This window comes from Acartia tonsa, chromosome 1 (genome assembly GCF_053477335.1).
Source record: "Acartia tonsa isolate MP-2025a chromosome 1, ASM5347733v1, whole genome shotgun sequence".
Lineage (NCBI taxonomy): Eukaryota > Metazoa > Arthropoda > Copepoda > Calanoida > Acartiidae > Acartia > Acartia tonsa.
This window is the reverse complement of record NC_137260.1, coordinates 20,333,554-20,354,668: the sequence shown is the minus strand read 5'-3', so window position 1 is coordinate 20,354,668 and position 21,115 is coordinate 20,333,554. Positions and strand designations below refer to the sequence as shown.

Here is a 21,115-nt window from a genome sequence, read left to right as displayed (position 1 = left end):
AAGCGAAGCGCGGAGATAGTTAGGAATGCCGCGTAACACACTCATTCTCTGGTGTAAGGAAAAGGGAATTAATGGGTTCGAACTTACCAGGGAATACAAGAAAAATCATTCCAACACACACCCGTCTAGTCACTGGGAATCGAACACAATAACTCATCTTAACATCATGCGTGCAGACAGTGTCCACAAAATCACAATCTCATAACGCATAAATTACAAGAGTTTAAAATGGCATGGCCATCAGGCCCAAAATTAATTATGGTAACTTACGAACACCACAATAACTCAAACCGACTCCACTACCACATAAGGATAGGAATAAGGAATGGGAAAAGCATTCAACATTCATGAAATGCACATTTACCACTCACACATCTCATTAATCATGGCCTCAAAATCTCAATTAAAGTTAGAATTACAGACCATGTAATTGCGAATACATGAATTAATAATCAATAGTACCTAAACTTTGATTAGGTACCTACATAATAATAGGCAAATGATTTTTTATATTAAAAATCGCATCAATAATTAGATAATCAACTCAAACTTTTAATCAAAAGAAAGAAAGATTAAATAATGACATTTTTTCTACTAAATCTTTTTGCTAAAAAAGAAAAGTAAAATTTTCATAAAAAACTTCTCAAAATTAAGCATTTTCTCCAGCGAAAAATACTCGGGCTTACATCTAGACATTCTTAGATAAGATAGGTAAATCCTTAATCTAACATGTTTAATAAAATAGATACTTAAATCTAAATAAAATATGACTGTAAAAAAATCATCAAACATCGGAAAATTAAAATTTCATAATTTTAAATCTTCGTGAATCAAAATTGCGTAAAATAAAATTGCAATTGAAATATGCAAATTAAATTACCAAAATAAAACAAAAGCTCAATTATAAGAAAAGAACTTCTCTAAATGCTGAGTTTGCAATTTCTCTCTGTTTTAAGAAGAAAGCAACTTGTACATATTCATACAGTCAAAATTAAGGCAATTTGGGGCCTCAGTTAGAATGAACCCCTCAAGATACAAACTAACCAATCTTTCAAATATTAATAATGCCGTGTTCCAGCTATCCTGACGGACGTTATGTCTTTCCATCACAATTTTTTGATACTGCATAATTTCCGACAGGATTTCTGGCGCAGGGCTCCATCAACTGAAAATAAACATAATTAGTGATGTTTAAATCAAATCGAAAATTAAAAGAATCATGAATAATTCAAGAAACTTTAGAATCATCAATCAAAGCAATCAAAATAAAATTATCTTATGCTTTAGTTTTGCCGTTCTGTAGTATGTCTGGCCGAGGTAACAGAGCTAAGATACACTATAGAGCGGTCTTATTAAGCTTAAATCTTCGAACTCAAAGAATCTACTTAATTCAAGACGAAAAAAATCTGCATTTTTCTTTAGGTACATCGGTTAAAAGGTAAATAGAAATAATTTTAATATATATGTAATATTAAATTATCTATGTGATTATAATAAATCTTAAAGAAATATTTGTATCAATGATGTGTCTACTAGATATTTTAAATATTAACTATTCTAAACCCTAAACGTATCGTATTTCGAGTAAATTTGGAAGGGAATTCAGAGATATGAAAATATTGAAATTGGGGAATATTTATATACGTGTGCAAGAATTCTATTTCAAAAATAGGATATTAATTCCCCTCTCACTTCGTTCAAAAATACATCCCTATTTCTATTTTTCTAAATATTCAAATTTCTTAATATTTATATACGAAGTACTTGGTAAATAAATAGAAGATTTTGAAAAATAATAAATTTTTACGTTTTATATTTCTATTTCGAAATAAATCACGCAATCTTAAATTAAGTATGTTCGTTAAACAATTCCGAAATAAAATTTACTAGATATATTAGACTTTTAGGTTCTTTCTATGAAATTAATGTGATGACATAATTTCCTTACTCCAAAAAGTCTACCTGTTAAGAATACGACATTTTAGACGTCTTACTTTTTTCATTGCTTTTTTTACAGGGTAAAATAAAAATTCTTCCTAATATTAAAAAAGGATAATTTTGCATTACGTAAAAAAAGTATATAACGATAATGAAATATATTAAAGTTAACTTATAATAGTTTGTAATTGTATTTGTAACAATATATTTATAGATTCCCTGTTATTTGATATCATCCGTTTCCGGTGTATGCTGTTATATCAGGGATAAATATATACACAAAAATTCCTCCAACAAATTTTTATTATTTACCGTGGTCAAAACATATTAAAAAATCTTATTTTAAAAAATGTAAATATAACGAAATAAATTATATTGAAGTTTCTAATTACCCATGTACATTTCTACCTCGTGCACCTCGTGCACACACACATAGTTCTTCAGTCCTTATTTGAATTTCAGAGTGTATTGACACGTCATACTACGCGTTAGTTAGATACAAAGAAAAGTGAAAAATAATAAAAAATTTAATATTCAATGTGAAAACTTCAAATGGAATTATATTAATACAATAAAATAAAGTGATAAATATTATTTGCATAGTTATAAAAAAAAAGAAGAAAGAAACAAAGTCTTAGTCAAGTGTCAACACAAGAAGATCTAATTCTGTACTGTCGTCCGAAAAAAATTATTGTAGTCTATTGTTTTGAGTGAATGTCATAAGAGTACATACACGTCAAAATAATAGGCTATGTTTTCTATTTCGGAAGGCAGTACACATAATCATTTACTGTATATTAAGGTAAGGATTTTGTAATAATTTGTAAATATAAAGTGATAAGTCTGTTCGTTATAACTTAATTATTCTTATTTTGCCTTTTGGTAATTTCAATTTTAAACGCACAGATTTTATACTGTGAATAATTCGGCAAGCTCCATACTTTGTTTTTAATTATGTTTATTTTTTATTTTTTTATATCGTTCCAAAATTACAAAGTATCGGGTGTGTTTTATCGATAAGTCTTACCTAAAAATATTGAATCCCTGTGTTCGAAAAGAATTTCCGTGCATTTTTTTACGTCGTTCAGAACGGCTCGGCTCCACATTAGTTAAAAGTGAGTTTTTACAGTAATAATATGATTTAACGGTCTATTTCCTTAAATCAAACTTAAAAACCATATGTTACCAAATATACACACATCCGCAGCCGTATTTCTAGATTCGGCTCCGCGTTTTTTTGCGTTGAAACTCGGTTTTAAATGTACGCTCATATTAAACCTGATTATCAAGCTGTTTATAAACAAATTTACTTACAATTTTGCTTAGACTCTTATATATTCGCATTCTGATAATTCAGTTCTGACATTAATGTCCGTATTTTTTTTACATTTTAACAACAAATTTTTATGTGACCTAATTATCCGATTGGTCTGATTTTTGGTTTACTGATGTTTGAATGTACAATAATATAAGCGAAGCGGCAAGTACGCATTTTTATTTTTTTCCATCACCCTTTAATTGAAATTCAAATTTATTTTTGGATATTTAGTATTTACTTTCATTTGATGTCCAACTTATTTACTCTAGAACCTCGAGCAAGAGACCATCCACGCATAAAGACACAAGACAAGTATGATTTGAGTAATGTTTTTGGCTTCGCTACTTATTGATTATTCATCCTTGTTAAATTAAATAACAATACTGCAAAAAAAATAAATATATCAATAAACAGTTTTTTGGGTTTTATTACAACATTTATTTTATAATGGTAATGATACAGATATTTAAAAAACACAAAATTATTTCATTAAATTATTTGTTTTACTTTACTTCTACTTTATTTCTTTCCAACATAATTAATATGATAAACATATTTACAAAAATTATTTCACTTTTCCAGTTCCTTGGTTGCTGTCTTCTTGGTAACTTTTACCTGCCTATCCCAAAATGCTTGGGACTTCTTGGGGACTAGCTTGTTCATCTTCAAGAACATGATGGCGTGGATGGTTTCTTTCTCTAGGTTATACCGCCTCGATGAGTAAACTAATTTGAGGTGTGAGAAAATTCTCTCACACCTCGCATTAGAAACAGGTAAGTTGTTGAAGTTGGTCATCAAACTGACAAGTCCAGGTGGATAACATATCTTCTCTGCAACATGTTCATACCTGGCAGTAAGCATCCTGTGGGTTGCGGTCATTGCTCCTTGTTTGTACAGTTTCTGGCGTTCTTCAACATCGAAATCCTTGGACTTAGATTTTTGACTTTCGCAATTTCCTCCTTTATCTTAGCGACTTCACGTTGGTAACCGTATGTCAAGGCATGCAACTTGGATTCTTCTATGTTATTCCAATCCTTCAGCCCAGCTTTCAGGTGTTTCTTCATGACGTCCAGGGGATCCTTCTGTTTGTCACGTTGTTCTTTCTTTTTCTTCTTGGCTGCTGCTTGAGCCTGAATTTCTTTGAACTCTTGTTGTTTGTTCCAAAACATCTTTTGGATGGGTGTCATCATGCCTGTAATACATAAATATAATTAATAAAAATGATAATTGAATTATTTAACTAATGTTATTATTATTATCTATTTTAATTAATATTGTATATCTTTACCTGTGGGAGGTGCAGTTTCTGGAGATTCGTACTCGTCAGCTTCGGAATCCTCATTGTCGGCATCCGCATTAGCTCTACGCAGGTCGGCCTCTTCATCTGCCTTTTCTTCAGGACTTAGGTTGGCTCTCAGTGAGATTCGGTGTAGCCGTTCACCCAACAACCTACAATTTTTGGGTGCTTGTTGTAAAATTGTTTTTGCTTCATCCTGTGTCACCGTAAAGCTTTGTGTGCCACTCGCAATCATTTCCAAATGACTGCGTGACAGGGGGTGTAGGTAGAGACAGACTTGCCAGCCTGCATTAGTACGGACAATCTTGTTAACTCTCAGGTGAAGGAACTTGAATACACGTCTAGCGAATAAGTTGCCAGGCATACTTGTCCGTAGGGTAAAGAACACCGTATCCAGCATGGTGAACATCTGGACGATTGTGGCCTCATGGGCTTGTGCAGGAATTGTCAGCATGGTATCCACACACTCCAACACTTCCAGGACTTCTCTGAGGGCAAGAACCTGGTCAGGTGTTGGCCACAGATTGTCAAACTTCTTGTTGACTAAAATAAAAATTAAAAATTAAAAATTAATTCTATTGATATATACAGTTCTAATTTTTAATTAAGGGAACGAGAGAAGAAATAATTTATTTAGTTTAAATTTTAATAAACTTCTATTTGTTACCTTTCTCTTTTGTTTAATTAAGGGACAGAGAGAAATTTAAGTTGGTAATTTTGTTAGTTTTAAATTGTTGTTTAAATTATAATTAACTTTTTTGGGTTTACCTTTCTGATCCTGCACGGATTTTTTCACCTTCTGAAGTAGTTGTTTGTTGTCAAACAACTCTAAGAACCGCTTTATCATGTTCATTCTGGAGCTCCATCTCGTCTCCACGTATCTGGTAAGCATACGTTGTCCACTCTCTACCAAAATGCGACGCAGCTTCTTGTTATTCATAATTTTACTGACCAGCTTTGCCAGGTTAATTATGGTTCTGTTGTACCCCTTCCCTTTCTAAAAAAATATAATATTTGTTAATTTTCACGTTTTTGTATAATTTATTATTTAACTTTTTAAGTTACTGTATAAGTTATTTAGTTTGTTCTATTAATCATTTAATTAATTTACTTACAACTTTGGCAGCCTGCTTCAACGCCAACTCCACTTGGTGGTTGAGGCAAACACCTCCCACTATAAGTCCACATTTCTGCTCATCACAAACCATTGTTTTCTGGATGTTCTCTTCTATTAGTTTCCCGAAATTTGTGATTGCTGAAAAGAAATAATTTAATAAATTAATATAATTTAGTTAAATGCATTTCGTGAAACTACCCCTGTAAATCATTAAATGTAATTCATTGAATTTTTTGGGAATGAATTTAATTTAACTTTACTTACCCTCTCTTTGTTGTGGATCTTTGATGGCGATGGACCTGTAGAAAATCGCACTTGATATGCCGCCATCGCCTTGTCTTGTTCCTGCCAGGGTTTCTTCATCTCCATCCTGACCCTCACCTTCGGCTTCTACAACACCATCCTCAACCTCATCTAAATCTGTTATGAACATATCCAACGGGATTTCATCTTCACTATCAGCCTCAGGTGTGTCTTCCTTATCACTATCATCATCATCATCACTGACTCCCTCATCTTCATCCTCATGGTTCATGAAACTTGTATACTCTGTGGGGGTTTTCCCGTGCTCTTCATTGAGTATCTTGACGGACTAAAGAATGAAAAATAAATTAATGATTTACTTTCTAATGGTATTGTTTTATAATATTAATTCTCGTATTCATTCAAATATTCATCTAAAAAAACTGGTTTTATCTTACAATTGTACATTTTACATCCGCGGAAAGCCATTTAAAATACGATGCGAGAAAAAACTATTAAATAGTTATGATTTTATAATTATAATTTATAATTTTTCATTACCTTTACACAGTTGGCAGCCGAGTCGGATGTGGAGCTGAGAAGTTGATAATGCTCAAGCCCAAACCTTTTCAACAGTTCTTCGAAATATTCGTAGATGCTGCGGCCGGAAGCATCGGGTTTAGGCATCTAAACATAAGTAATTAATCAAATTATCATTTAGGTATTTGTGGTCATTCTAAATTTCTAAGAATTAATTTTAAACTTATACCTGTTCACAGGCGTCGTCACGGTAACCGTTGCATTTTGCTTCCATTTGCTGCAGAACAAGTTCATTTTGTTCGCGTGTACGCTGAGAAGATGGAAGGGCTTGGTGAAGGAATTGGTATATACCAATTCCTTCACTAAATAGTCTGATCGCCTGCATATTCCGAACACTCTGAAACCCCGACCTGTAAAGCAGGTTAGATATATCTTTAAAAGATCTGTGAAGGACCTGATAATGGGCGTACCATCCAGGCATCAGGTCGGGGTATAAACTTGGTTCTGGATCTGTGCAGGTAAGTGTACGGGGGAAGTAAGGAACCAAGTCATCCATCGCTACCAGCTTGCGCCTGCGCCCAACTCTGACTCTCTGTCCTTGTTCCGCCATAATAACGATAGCAAAAATAAAACAAATGTTCAAATGTTGTCACTTCAAAGGTCTGTAAGCAAATGAAATTTCAAGGAATCATTAATTACCCCCTACAAATTTTTCTTTGTTGTTGGTTTCCAAGAAATTATTAAGATTTATAATATTCTATATATCTTCAAATATAAATATTTTTAACAAGGATGACAATATCCATTAAAGCAAAACATTAACATAAATGCATTAGTATAATCAAAATTATAAGTAAGTATTCTGTCTATAAGTATAAATTATATAAATACTAACATACTGACGTCTATAACCAACACAAATTATAGAAAAGCTTCGCTAATTCCTAGTATTTTGAGTTTTCCATATGTTTTGTTTTGTTTTGTTTCTTGGGGGGGGGGGGAACATTAACATAAATGCATAAGTATAATTATAAAGTAAGTATTCTGTCTATAAATTATATAAAATAGTAATACTAACTGACGTTTATAACCAACACAAATTATAGAAAAGCTTCGCTAATTTTTTTGTCCATTTTCACCGCTCATTATGAATATGGGCGGAGTGGTAATGCGCGCCCCCCCCCCCCCCCATGTAACCCCCTAAAATTGGGGTTGGTGTTGTATGTAATAAATATTAGGAGGTAATAGGATATCTGTTTAGCTCCCCCCCCCCCCAAAAAAAAAGGGGGAAAAACATAAATATTAGGAGGGGATAGGACAGTTGACAATAATAAATAATAATCAAAAATCAAAATGCTGAACTGATAAGAAATAATTAATAAACAATTTTAAGTTTAGGCAAATTTAGGATTATGTAATTGTAAATTCAATTGTTTAAGTTTTAACGTTTTTCTATTAGCTTAATGCTTCAAAAGACAACCATACATTGTTCCAAATGGTCTATTTATTATTCATAATTTTAGAGCTTCGCTACTTATGTATGTTTTATAATTATTAGGTAGACATGTAAGAATTCTGCTAATTTCCCCTTTGAGGAGGGGGGGAGGATTTGATGCTTAATCTTTCATGTCACACGGTCCACGGATAAAAAACAAATATATAATATCGTAACCAACCTGGTAATGGTATGGTAATAATTGGGGTGGGGGGGGGGGGAGAAACAAGATTAAATTTGGATTTAATACGATGAAATTATAGTAAATAAATTAGCCGTTAGAGGGTAAATATTTCAAATTGTTCTTAAATTTATACTTTCATCATTCATTGGTGAGAAAAGTTAAAAATTATATTTCAAGTTTTAGAAACCTATTTTTAAGAAAAGTTACATTTGAGACGAATTGATTTCACAAAGTATTCGGTAATGTAGAAAACAAACAAAATTGCTTCAAAGTTACATATTGAAAGTTGGAATATAGATATCTTCTCTATATGCTTTATAACACTTTATGAAGGCTTTTTGGCCAATTATATTATAGATTGATGATAATATCTGTGATAATATCATTTCATATGTTTTAAGTTTTAAAAACATTCTTTCGCAAGGAAGGGAAATTTAAATTTTTTTAAAAAGGGTCAACTAAATAACATGACACGGATATGAAGCAAAATTGTAAGTGAATTAGTTGGAAGACTCTAATTGCAATAAAACCTACTCTTTTTGAATAAAACAAATATACAAAGTTTTTACTTTTTAATTCGTTCGTTCTTTAAGACAGATAGCTATTTCTTTCATAGTTAAACGGCTCCTCGGGGCTAAAAAAACTGGTTTTAATAATCAAACGATTGTACATTTCTGTTCTGTCTATATATCATAGTTATCATTGAAAACCAAAGAATAAAATAATAGGATGTCTGTTAATCTCCACGGATAAAAAACAAATGAAAAAAATTATATTTGATTTGCAATAAAAACTACTCTTTTTCTGTTCTGTCTACTCTATATATGTCATAGTTATCATTGAAAACCAAAAAATAAAATAATAGGATGTCTGTTAATATCTCTCTACCAAGGATCTCAAATTGAAATCTGAATCTTTCTATGTAAAACAAATATACAAAGTTTTTAATTTTTAATTCGTTCGTTCTTTAAGACAGATAGCTATTTCTTTCATAGTTAAACGGCTCCTCGGGGCTAAAAAATCTGGTTTTAATAATTAAGTTAAAATTAAAACTATAGAAACTATTTTTTGAAGCGAAGCTATTTCTGATTTATTTACATAAAAACAGATTTATTTAAATAAAGCGGAAAGCTGTCTATAATATGATGCGATAAATCTCTATCTTTTCTCTTTTTTACCAGAATCATTTTTAAACTTTTAAATTAAATCTAAAAGCTATCCACCAATATAAAAAGTGTATATAATAAGCAGCCGGTTAGTTTAGGCCGTAAATCCAATAATGCGATATAATTATCCGAAGTTCCTAATCCAAACACAAGTATTAACTGATTTTTTTTTGACATGCAACTCTATAATTAAATTAATCGTTACCAGAATCGTTTTGAAAGTGTTAGTGTCTAATAAAATTAAATCTAAAGACTATCCACCAAAAATGAATATAAAAAGTGTATTATTTTGAGTTTCTATCACATTTATTTTTTACAATATCACGCAAAAGTTATTTTTATAATATTTACAATTCAATTTCAATATAGTTATTTAAGTTTCTATCTATTTACAATACATACAAAACAAATAGTTAAATAATTAGTTAATATTAGATGAATATATGATGGCGATGGTGAACAGGTAATAATAGATGGCGATGGATTATTAATATATATACAGATGGCGATGGTGAACAGGTAACTGATTATGACAAGTTGATTGATGATGGTTAATGATAGTGCTGGTGAATGTGAATATTTATCTGGTTCTGTTGGCCAGGATGCTCAGGAACAGGAATAGGGACTCTTACACCATTAATAATATAATTATAATAATTATTATTATTAATGGTGAAAGTATTGTTGACCCTATTCCCCACTCCAGGGGGGCCATCGGCGCCCCTAGGGCCCCTGGGACCTTGAGGACCTTGAGGTCCTTGAGGACCTTGAGGTCCAGGAGCAGGACCAGGAGCAGGACCAGGAGCAGGAGCACCAGGAGCAGGAGCACCAGGGGCAGGCTGGTCAACTGGCGGCGGTGGTACTACACCAGCAGGTCCAACTCCAGGAGCATTAAAAACCTGATCACCAATGATGATCAGGTTTTGCCCTATATTTCCCGCCTGCCGTGGTGCACCACGTACATGGGCGCGCTGGACAGGGGCACGCTGGGGCTGGACAGGGGCACGCTGGACACGGGCACGCTGGACACGGGCAGGCTGGACAGCCGGTTCAAGGGCCGCAACCCCCGCACGTACCATACTCCTGGTTACTGAAGGCATTATTAACAGAATCAGATAATATTTAATAATAATTGATGATAAATATGATGGCGATGGTGAACAGGACGATGGCGATGGTGAACAGGACGATGGCGATGGAATATGATGATAAGAATAAGATGATACTGATAGGGATGACTGTGGAAAACTGTATAAGATGACTGGTGTTGTTGACTGGTTGACCTTGGTCTTGAATGCTTCTTATATTTTATTAAACTAAGTTGTATTTGAACAGAACTCAGATATTTATACTAAATCTCCGCCCCCTTTGGCCTTTTCTTCCGGTCATCATACGACGTATTTGCGATGGTTTTAACGTGGTTTTAAGATTTTAAGTACTTTCCGGTCATACACTTAAAGCTTAAATAAGTCTTTACTATATTTTTGATAACTCTTACTCTTAGTAGAAATTATAATTGTACATACATCCTATATCCGTAAAATTGTGTTTAATACTATTTTAATATAATCTTGAAAAAATAATATTTGATTGAAATAGAAATCATTTAAATTTACTATATTTGATAACTCTTACTCTTAGTAGAAATTATAATTGTACATACATCCTATATCCGTAAAATTGTGTTTAATACTATTTTAATATAATCTTGAAAAAATAATATTTGAAATAGAAATCATTTAAATTTATGAGAAAGAAAAATCTGTAAGAAATCGTTTTTACTTTCCGGTCATACACATATTATAAATGCAGGTGTTAAAAACTTAAATTAAAACCTTATAAAAAGAGGGGAGAATTTCATTAGATTGGTAGTAATGGTTAGTTAGAAGGAGGGGTGGGGGAGGGAGATAAACAACAAGATTTAATTTCTCACGGAAATACATTTTGATTTTTGTCTGTCTATCTTTTATGTTGCTTCAGAAAATAGATATTTATCGCATCGTATTATAGACATAGACATATTATAGACATTTTCGTTTTTATTTATGTAAATAAATCAGAAATAGCTTCGCTTCAAAAGTTAGTTTCTATAGTTTTACTTTTAACATATTATAGACATTTTCGTTTTTATTTATGTAAATAAATCAGAAATAGCTTCGCTTCAAAAGTTAGTTTCTATAGGTTTACTTTTAACATATTATAGACATTTTCGTTTTTATTTATGTAAATAAATCAGAAATAGCTTCGCTTCAAAAGTTAGTTTCTATAGTTTTACTTTTAACATATTATAGACATTTTCGTTTTTATTTATGTAAATAAATCAGAAATAGCTTCGCTTCAAAAAATAGGTTCTATAGTACTTTTACTTTTAACATATTATAGACATTTTCCGTGGATTTTAATTTTTAAAATATATCTTTAGTTTTTTTTTTCACAAAGCCGTAATTTGTCGATATAAGTCGATTTAATTTTTTATTAAAAAAAATAGATATCATTCTAGAAATCTACATACAAAGAAATAAAAACTTGACTTAAGTACTCGTTTTTATGGTAAATAAAAATATCGTCTGTACTTTCCTAGGAGTTTTATGAAGGCTTTTTGACCAATTATACAAAGATATGATGATAGTAACCAAATTTAGATAATCACTTTAATAATTTTAGTTCTTTCTTTTTGTCTGTCTATCTTTTATTAAATACAAATCGTAAAATTCGGAATAACTATATACGGTTTTTTTGGACTTCAGTTGAAAGAAATCGTTTTTACTTTCCGGTCATACGCTTATAATACGATGTGATAATTTGATAAATATCTATTTTTTGAATTAAATTTATCGCCTGGACAGACATACTTACAAAGCTATGTTCATATATATTTAAGATTTTAGATTAGTTTGTTTCCCTTCAGTATTTTATTTTTTTTGGAGCGAAGCTATTTCATAATTAAGTTTTTAAAAATTTTTATAGACATTTTTCCGTGCATTTTAAATTTGTTTCAATTTTCCCATAATTACTAAAATAAAAGAATAATGTCAGTTTGATAATAAAAGTACTCGTTTTTATGGTAAATAAAATTAACATATCTTCGCGCCTTAATCGCTGTACAATATTTATTTTTGGGGGGGGGGGCGGGGAGGAAAAATTTATGTCACCTGATTAAGGAAGGGAAACTGGAAGGGTCAACTTAACTGAACTCACATGAGAAATATGAGATCTTCATACAGAACAATAATTTTCTATAATTAGGGTCAGTTTGTCCGTCGACTATTTGTCGACTATTCTGAACTATTTAAGTGTTTGTGTTATTATCCGTTTGTTATACAGTTTCAGAAATCGTTTTAATCTTACAGAACAATAGCTTTTTTATAATTAGGGCTGGTCAATCTCCGTAAGAAAGCGGATAGCTTTTTTCATTTCTGGTAATGTAGGCATTTGCTTCCTGTATCCGTTTGTCATAAAGTTTCAGTACTAGTTTTTATGGATGTTTTAATCCTTGTTAATATTCCCCAATATACAAGGTATATTGATAAAAGCGTTTTTTTTTTGGGGGGGGGGGAACATTTATGACCGCATAAAGCTAAGGGTCAACTCATGATACAGGAAATATGAGACCTTAGAGAACAAGGACAAATCGTTACAATTTACAAAACTAACTAACTCCAATCCAAATAAAATAAAAATATTTATTTTCATTTTATTTAAGTCAACATAGTTTATTTATTTATTTAGATTATTTATTTCATTAAAGTAAAAAAAGTTATGATTATTGTTTAGTTAGTATGTTAGGTTAAATAATAAATTAGTACATATTACTTGAGTTAGAATGATTAATACATTATTTAATGGTTATTGGTGGTTTATTTTTTAACTTTTCTTTCACTTTATGATATTAGCAAGTTTGATATATGGTTGAGTTGAAATGTAGAAGACAGTAAGCAGGGTGGAGGGTTGGATAATGTAGGGTGTTGGATCTTTGGAAGGTGGATTATTATAGAGTAGATACGCTGAAAGCCTGAAACAAAAAATCTTAAGTCTTAACAGCTATGTGAGGGAGAGGGGGGGGGGGGTGGTAATTTATCTATCCTTTACAACCCTCTCACATACTCACACGACAATACAAATACACATAATAAATACTAGGATATGACAATGAAAGAAAAATCGAGATTTTTGGAATAAAGAAAGGGGAGAATAAATTATTTAAAAGTCTTATCTATTATACAAATTTTATATCTAAGTTTTCATATTTATTGAATTGTTTACAAGTAAAACTGATATGGTTCTGATATCGCAAAAACCAATCAACCAATATTATTTTTTTATAATTCATTCTAAAAAAATAAAAAAAACTCATCAATATTTAATTTTTAAAGTTTTCATATTTATTGAATTGTTTAAAAGTAAAACTGATATTGTTCTGAGTTCTGATATCGCAAAAACCAATCAACCAATATTATTTTTTTTATAATTCATTCTATAAAAATAAAAAACTCATCAATATTTAATTTTTAAAAAAAATTGTATAAAAAGTAAAAAAAAACACTGAGAAAATATTAGGTGTAGAGGTTTCGTGTTTTTTCTAGACAGCCATATTGGCTATTTTTCCAAATTTTGACGAAACGAAAAAATTTATTGGAAAATATCAGTAAATATTAACTTTCAGGATCGTATAAATTTAGAAAAGATTTTAATATTTAGGTTTCCTGTCCAAATTCAACCCTTTCCCTAATTGTTATAAACGTCTTTGGACAGTTAGAAAATAGGGGGAATATTAAAGAAATATTGACCCGACAGTTTCAAATTTCCATCGTCTAAGATCTATTGAATAGATTTCTAGTAGACATATGTCTGATTTGTATGATGTAAAAATCTCATTGTGTTACTTTTTATCATATCGAATTTCAATTAAACAAGGATAAAAATGTTCGTATTTGCGTAGGTACCTAGGAAAATTTCCGCGAAAAAATCCCTGGTCCCGGAAAGACTTAAATCATTGAAAAAACTTGCGTAAACGTATAAATAACTTAAGTTTGCATTTCAAATGAAAAAAATCTTGCGTCGATTTGAAAGTTTAAACGAAATTGCGTCAAAATTTGCGTTTTTTGTCTTTCGAAAAAAATATCTGATAAATCTACCGTAAAAATAAAATTCAAAGTTAAACAAGAACGATACTTATACTAAACTTTGGGTAGATTGATCTTGAGCAGACGTCTTGCGGAAGTCTCGTTACTCGTGGCGGCTGCGTCATCTGATAATTTGAACTTGCAAACCACGGTCCTCCCACCTGGGCGCACTTCTTCCACACGCCCCAATCTGAACTTCTTCATCAAATTTGTGCTATCGTCGATCAGCACCACGTCTCCCGGCTCGAGCAGCACCTTGTTGCTGCGCCACTTGACGGACTTGAGTAGCTCAGGCATGAGCTGCTCCTTGTACACCTGATGGAACTGACGGGTCAACTCCTCCAAGTTCTCCAGCCTCCTGGTGATGGGCTCTTTACAACCTGTCTCAAAGGTGCAGATTGCATCGTTGGTCCTGCCGCCTAACAGATCAGCAGGTGAAATTATTCTCCAGCAATTGACGTCATCTCCTTGGGTGGCATAGGTCAATGGCTTAGAATTCAAGACTCTTGCAGTCTCAGCACACAACACCAATAAATCATTGAAGGTTACAGTAGCACCAGCCAACTTCTTGTTCAACACACGCTTGACCAGCCCAACCTGCCTCTCCACAGTACCCACGAACGAGTGTGCTGCGGTGGGCACCAGATGCCATTCAAAATGCATTCGGGTATCCTTCAAAAGTTCATCCATAATTCGCTTGGCACCGGCCATATTGGTGCCTCTGTCTGTGGTAACCCTTCTAGGCATATTGTAAAACGCCTGAAGTTTTCTCAAGCCGACCAGCACGGCTTCAGTTGAATAATCAGTCAACACATCAACAAACACAGCCTGTGTAAATCTACAGGCCACAATCAACAACCAAACTTTGTACTTGGTCTTGGAACTCCTGGTGCCAACGCCAGGCTTCGTAACTTCGATCGGCCCCGCAAGGTCCATATGCACCTCCTTGAAGGGCACAGAGGGCTCGACACGATCTGGCAGAATATTAGCAATTGCGGGACTCGAACGCTTGGCATATTCAATGGAACATGCAGCACAACTCTTGACCACTTTCATAGCCTCCATGCGGCCATGTGTGATCCATGCATACCTGCGGCTTTGCGCCAACGTCTTACGATGGCCTCCATGCCCCAATTCATCGTGGGACTGTTGAAGGATGAGCCGCGCCCGCCTGTTGTGGCGGCTGAGCAAGACAACACCTGGGCTGTCCTTCATAATCTTCCTGGGGCCTCCAGCAGCGGCCTCAAGAGCCTCATCTCCTCTCCCGGACATTTTCAATATTGTAAATGTCCTAAGAGGATAACATCCATCATGACCCACAATGGGCCAACAAACCTGGACCTTGTGATGATACGGTTGAAGGGAGTCGAATTTCCCCTCGGCGTCCATGGTCATCTCCTTTTCTTGGTTGAAGGAAGTCAAAAACAGGTCACAAACAGAATCCATGTATGTATTTGTGAAAGTATAGTTCTCATAATACTTAGAACTATCATTGTTGCTAACACCATCCTCATTTGCTGCAACGCCACGTTTCTTGATAAGCAGCGTTTTAAAGCAGTTGGCAGCCTTAAGAACTGCGGCCACAGTCCTCCTTGCCTGCCTGTAGGTCCTTCTTGCCAGAGACCTCCAAAAATCATTGTCCACTACCTGTGTGAACATTACCTTGAGCTTCGCCATCTTGGGATTTAGCTCGCTCTCGGGAATGGATGCATTTACCTCACCCGCCGTCTTAACGGGCCACTGGTCCTGTTCCAGGCGCAACCAGCTTGGACCTTCCTGGTATGTAGATCCAGGTTGTACATCCTCAATCGTACACAAACCACGCGTTGCCAGATCGGCAATGTTGTGCTGGGTTGGAACCCATCTCCAATCTTCAGGGCTCGTCAACTGTTGTATCTCGGAAACACGATGACTGTTAAAAACATTTAACATAACACTGTCACTGGATAGCTGAGCTAGGGCGCAGCTGCTATCACTAAAAAACACTTTGCCAGAAATGTTGAAAGGTAGGGCTCTGGCAACAGTATCCACAAGCCTTGCCAAAATTAGACAACTAAGCATTTCTAACCTTGGTATAGACTCAATCTTCACTGGTGCGACACGTGACTTGGCGCAACACAAAACTACATCATATCCTCCAGGAACTGGCCATCTCAGGTAGGTGATGGCTGCATAGGCCTGGTTAGATGCATCGCAGAAACCAACAAGCATTGGAAGCCCCAACGGCTTATCAGGAACCATCGAACGTCTGAACGACACATTTCCAAGTGCCGAACGGTCCTGGAGGCTGGACACGAGCTCCGACCTCAACTCTCCAGGTATAACATCATCCCAGTTGCATCCATGTATGCAAACTGAGCGCAGACAAAGCTTGGATTTAAGCAGCAATGGCGCTGCTAGACCCATTGGGTCATAAAGTTGTTGCACAATTCTCCAAACTTCACGTTTAGTTATCAACTCAGGTAGACTTCTCCAGAGGTCCTCCAGATCCAGATCCTCCAGTAACTTTCTACCCTTAATCTTCTCGCCGTGGTTGGCTCTGACAGGTAGGAACAACTTATCCTGTTTAGGGTCCCATACAAGGCCCAGAACTTTTACACTGTCAACATCATCTCCAGAATAAACAACAGATTTAAACTTGAAATTGCCAGGTGCAATCATATCCTCCAGCTCTTGGACCAGCTGGACAGCTTCAGGTTTACTGTTATGACCGCTCAAACAGTCATCCACGTAAGTACAAGTCTCCAATTTGACCGATGGAGGATCTTGATACAAAATAAATTCAGAACTGAGTGGTTGCTGAACATCTCTCCACACATCCTGCTGGGCTACAACGTCACAACCTCTAATCTTCTCAGATCCATAAACATCTTGAACATCCTGCTGGGAACGTCCACCAAAAATACGACCAGTGAGTCTGAGGGCGGTCACGGCCATATCTCCAGCCAAGGCCTCACCAAAGTTGATGGTTTTGGTAAGGTAGACCTCTGGCTCTCCATCAACTGTATCAGCGAAAAAAACACGTTTCAGCTGAGAATCTTCATAGGTAGCTAATAATGAATTATAGAACTTCTGAATATCAGCCACGAATGCACACTTATAACTTCTGAACCGGATAAGATTGTGCATCAGAGTATATAATGGAACTGGGCCGTCCATCATAATACTATTGAGGCTTAGCCCCTTGCAGCAGAGGCTGGAATTGGCGCATATCCTCAACGGCGTGGAAATAGACTCTTTATATGCGCAGACTAGGCTCGAATAATACACGGGCTTAGTATAAGCTAGATCTTCTGGCGAAGCTTTCTGATACACTCCACGAGACACAGCTTCTTGGAACACTTGGCAGAAGGTGCTGTATTCACCTTTTTTAATCATTCTCTGCCGGTCACGTAAGCAGATCTTATAAGCCTGCTCTGAATTATCAAATAACACACTTGGCGGCTGCTTGTAGGGATATGAGGCCGTCCAAATATGGTTCTCAAGATCTAATGTCAGACCTTCTTCAATCAGCTGTCGCTTACGCACATCCAAGGCGGACTGCCCGGCAGCTATGGCGGCGCAATGACGGCAGTTCTTACAACCGCTGCACATTGATGGCGGCTGTATTCCCAAACTCTCAGTACTCAGGAACTCCATCTTGCTGACCTCCAACTTCACAGCTTTACAGGCGACAGGATTAGCAACAGTCCTGCCATCTGCAGACACAACTAAATAGCCTGTACCAAATAAGCTTCTGTACAGTCTAGAATCACCAACCATTTTATCTGCACACGGGAACATAGCTGGTGTTAAATGGCCGATTAAAACATCAATCTTGCCATCGACCATAGAAAAATTATCAGGCTTCATGTTGAAAATGTCGGCGGCGGCTGTAGGATCAATAGAACGCAACCCTTCTTCAGTACCAATGCTGGGCACTACCGCCGCCTCCAGAATATGTGAATTCCGGTTGCGGTCAACCAAACAAATCTTGACTGTAGGACATGCTTGGCTCTTTCCATCTGCCAGAGAAATAGTAGCTGTGCGACCAGTTGATGGCAACTCTAACTTCTTGGCAATACTTCTAGAAATCAACGTCAAATTTGCTCCACTGTCCCACATGGCATTGACGGTGACTTGACGTTTGTCAGCCGCCAACGCCGGGACCTGCTGCAACATCAGCATAAAATTGTTCTTGCTAAACAATTGTGATTCATACACTGCCGCAACTTGTCCACTAGCAACTGATTCATGTAATAATGAATTATGAGGCTGGTTGCAACTGTCAATGGTACAGCTGCCAAGTTTATCGGCTCTGGGACAATCGGCCACCCGATGCCCTTTTTGTAAGCAGAGCAAACAGGCGCCTATCTTCTTGATGAAGACTTTGCGTTCAGGAACAGACATATCCCTAAACTTGGAGCACTTAAACAACAGGTGATCAGAGTTACAACCTTCCGACGGGCAAGGCTGTTTCTTCTTCGTCTTAGCTGGAGACCCAGGTTTACCAACGGCTGTAGCTGCGGCCGCAGGATTACCTTTCTTCTTGGAGGGGGTGTCTACATCGATTGAACACCTCATCAAAATGGCGCCACGCTGTTCCTCTATAATCTTCAACAGCTTAGGAATATTTGGGGTATCCATCGAGCCCAACGCCAGGTTGAGCTTGTCCTGGAAATCACGTGGCAACTTCTTGGATAACATTTCCAAAAGAATAATGGTCAACCACTGGCTTGTGGTGACTTCCTCATCATCATCATTTTTAGTCAGCTGCTCGAGCTGGCTAACTGCACCACCAAACTCTGCTAAGACTGTCACAATCTGGTTGGAGTCCGACGGTTTAGGCTTCTTCTCCCATTGGTTGAAAAGGCAGAGCATCTGACGTGTTTTGGACTTAAAACGTGCGTCGAGGTAAGCCCATTGAGATTCATGCGATTGAATCTGAATTAACTGAAGTCTCAACTCTTTATTTTTGCAGACCTTTTCACTGCTCAACAATAACTGTAAATATGACGGGTCCTGTCCTACGGTAAGCTTTTTAAAGTTGTCCTTGAAACTTACGTAGGCTGACTCTGAGCCGTCAAAGCTTGGAAGAAGGCGTTCGTCGACACGATTCATATATCCTGGCGTGAATATAGAACCGGTGCCGAACTGTGGTGTGCCAAACGGCGACACAAATGGCGATGCTGTCGAAGCACCCGCCGTCGTTGTAGGCGGCTTCACAGGTTCAAGCTTAACCTCGGCCAGCCGTTTCATCAAAGCAGACAAAGTGTTTATAATTGGTTCTGGTAAGGGAAAGTATGACCCTTTAATAACCTTCACAATCTTTAAGCAACGATCATATAGTTCAGCCTTATGGTCAGGCAAATTATCACCAACTAAATCAACAACACTTTGAATGTCACTAAGCTCCTCCATAGCATCTAGAGCATCTTTCAGAGCGTTATAATCTTTTTGCACAGTAATTATATTAGAATAAATGTCACTAAACTCCTCAAGCTCTTGGATTCTCACTCCAAGCTTGCTAAAACCGACCATAATGCTATCGAATGTCTCGAACTTGTCATGGACAAGGATTGACTCCTTAGTGAAATGTCTAACATCAAGCTCTGAAGATTCACTGACCAACTTCATCACTTTATTTAGTTCACTGGTTAGGGCCTCGACGGCTGGGCGCAGCCGTAGTCCCAGTTGAGCGCCTTTATTCTTTTTAGGACCCATGATTGTCACAATAATCAACTGTACTGATTACGATTATAATAGTGTGTGGTAAGGTATCACAACCAACACATTCACAAAACTTCACAGATATTTTCTTAGCCGCATCTGTTCTGTCTCGTTTTCATTGTTTCGGAACGCATTCCTTGCCGTTCACGAATTCTTAATCTCCAAGCCCTCCGAATGACCAACATGTGAATGTTTACAAATGTGTATTTATTACCATGAAAACGGTGAATCTAAAACAAAAATATAAAAATTAATTACATAGTATTAATGGTTTATTATTTTTGTATATCGAGGTTGCGTGATTTCAATTTAATTAAAAATATAAAATTTCTAAAAAACTTTAAATTGGCACGAAACATATTAAATAGCATCAGAAATTGATAATTTTAGATTCAAATGATCAATAAAATTAAGGAAAATATTCGTATGTCAAAAGTTAGCAGTTAAATGGTCTATTTGTTGAAAAATTAATGTTTTAAATTTCTTCGTGAAAATATACCATACTACACTTATTATTAAGAATTAAGATAAATTCTTACCACATTATGATGTCAAACTAAGCAGGAAGGCTTATTTGAGATCTTCCACGGATTAGAGCGCATGTATATCCAACCAATACATTATTTTTATTCACGTAGCTCTTCACATGGGAATCATCAAGGAAAAAATGTGCGCCTCTTTGTTTGTTTACAAGCGAAGCGCGGAGATAGTTAGGAATGCCGCGTAACACACTCATTCTCTGGTGTAAGGAAAAGGGAATTAATGGGTTCGAACTTACCAGGGAATACAAGAAAAATCATTCCAACACACATACAATAAATTGTATTAGTAACTATGCTGGTTTTGTCTCTTGTGGGAAGTAGCAGGTTTCGTACGTCTGTACGCAAAGATCTGGTAAACGGCCAGCCAAATGCCGTTGTACCGAAACAATGAAAACGGTAAGAAGTCCAGTCAGCCAGTCAAAGCCAGTGACAGTTACCGTATG

General features: G+C 35.5%; 2 protein-coding genes across 2 annotated transcripts; both read right to left on the bottom strand.

Annotated features, from left to right (window-relative positions):
- Positions 1–3,569: 3,569 nt before the first annotated feature.
- Positions 3,570–5,521, bottom strand: LOC145314659 (uncharacterized). The gene is made up of 3 exons (XM_080154666.1): positions 5,322–5,521; positions 4,545–5,096; positions 3,570–4,448 (listed from the first exon to the last, which is right to left on the bottom strand). Exons 1-3 carry the CDS (start codon positions 5,491–5,493, stop codon positions 4,132–4,134), a joined length of 1,041 nt encoding a protein of 346 aa, XP_080010792.1. The 5' UTR covers positions 5,494–5,521; the 3' UTR covers positions 3,570–4,131.
- Positions 5,522–14,197: 8,676 nt separating this feature from the next.
- On the bottom strand, positions 14,198–20,898 carry LOC145314670 (uncharacterized). The gene is made up of 2 exons (XM_080154677.1): positions 20,670–20,898; positions 14,198–20,360 (listed from the first exon to the last, which is right to left on the bottom strand). Exon 2 carries the CDS (start codon positions 20,122–20,124, stop codon positions 14,476–14,478), a length of 5,649 nt encoding a protein of 1,882 aa, XP_080010803.1. The 5' UTR covers positions 20,125–20,360; positions 20,670–20,898; the 3' UTR covers positions 14,198–14,475.
- Positions 20,899–21,115: the final 217 nt, after the last annotated feature.

Bases quoted from the DNA above. Each gene is read 5' to 3' on its own strand.
- LOC145314659 (XM_080154666.1), bottom strand. From the start codon at position 5,493: ATGAATAACAAGAAGCTGCGTCGCATTTTGGTAGAGAGTGGACAACGT. The intron at 5,097-5,321 runs GTAAACCCAAAA...TTTTTATTTTAG, and splicing joins ATCCGTGCAGGATCAGAAAG to TCAACAAGAAGTTTGACAAT. The intron at 4,449-4,544 runs GTAAAGATATAC...TATGTATTACAG, and splicing joins AGAAACTGCACCTCCCACAG to GCATGATGACACCCATCCAA.
- LOC145314670 (XM_080154677.1), bottom strand. From the start codon at position 20,124: ATGGGTCCTAAAAAGAATAAAGGCGCTCAACTGGGACTACGGCTGCGC.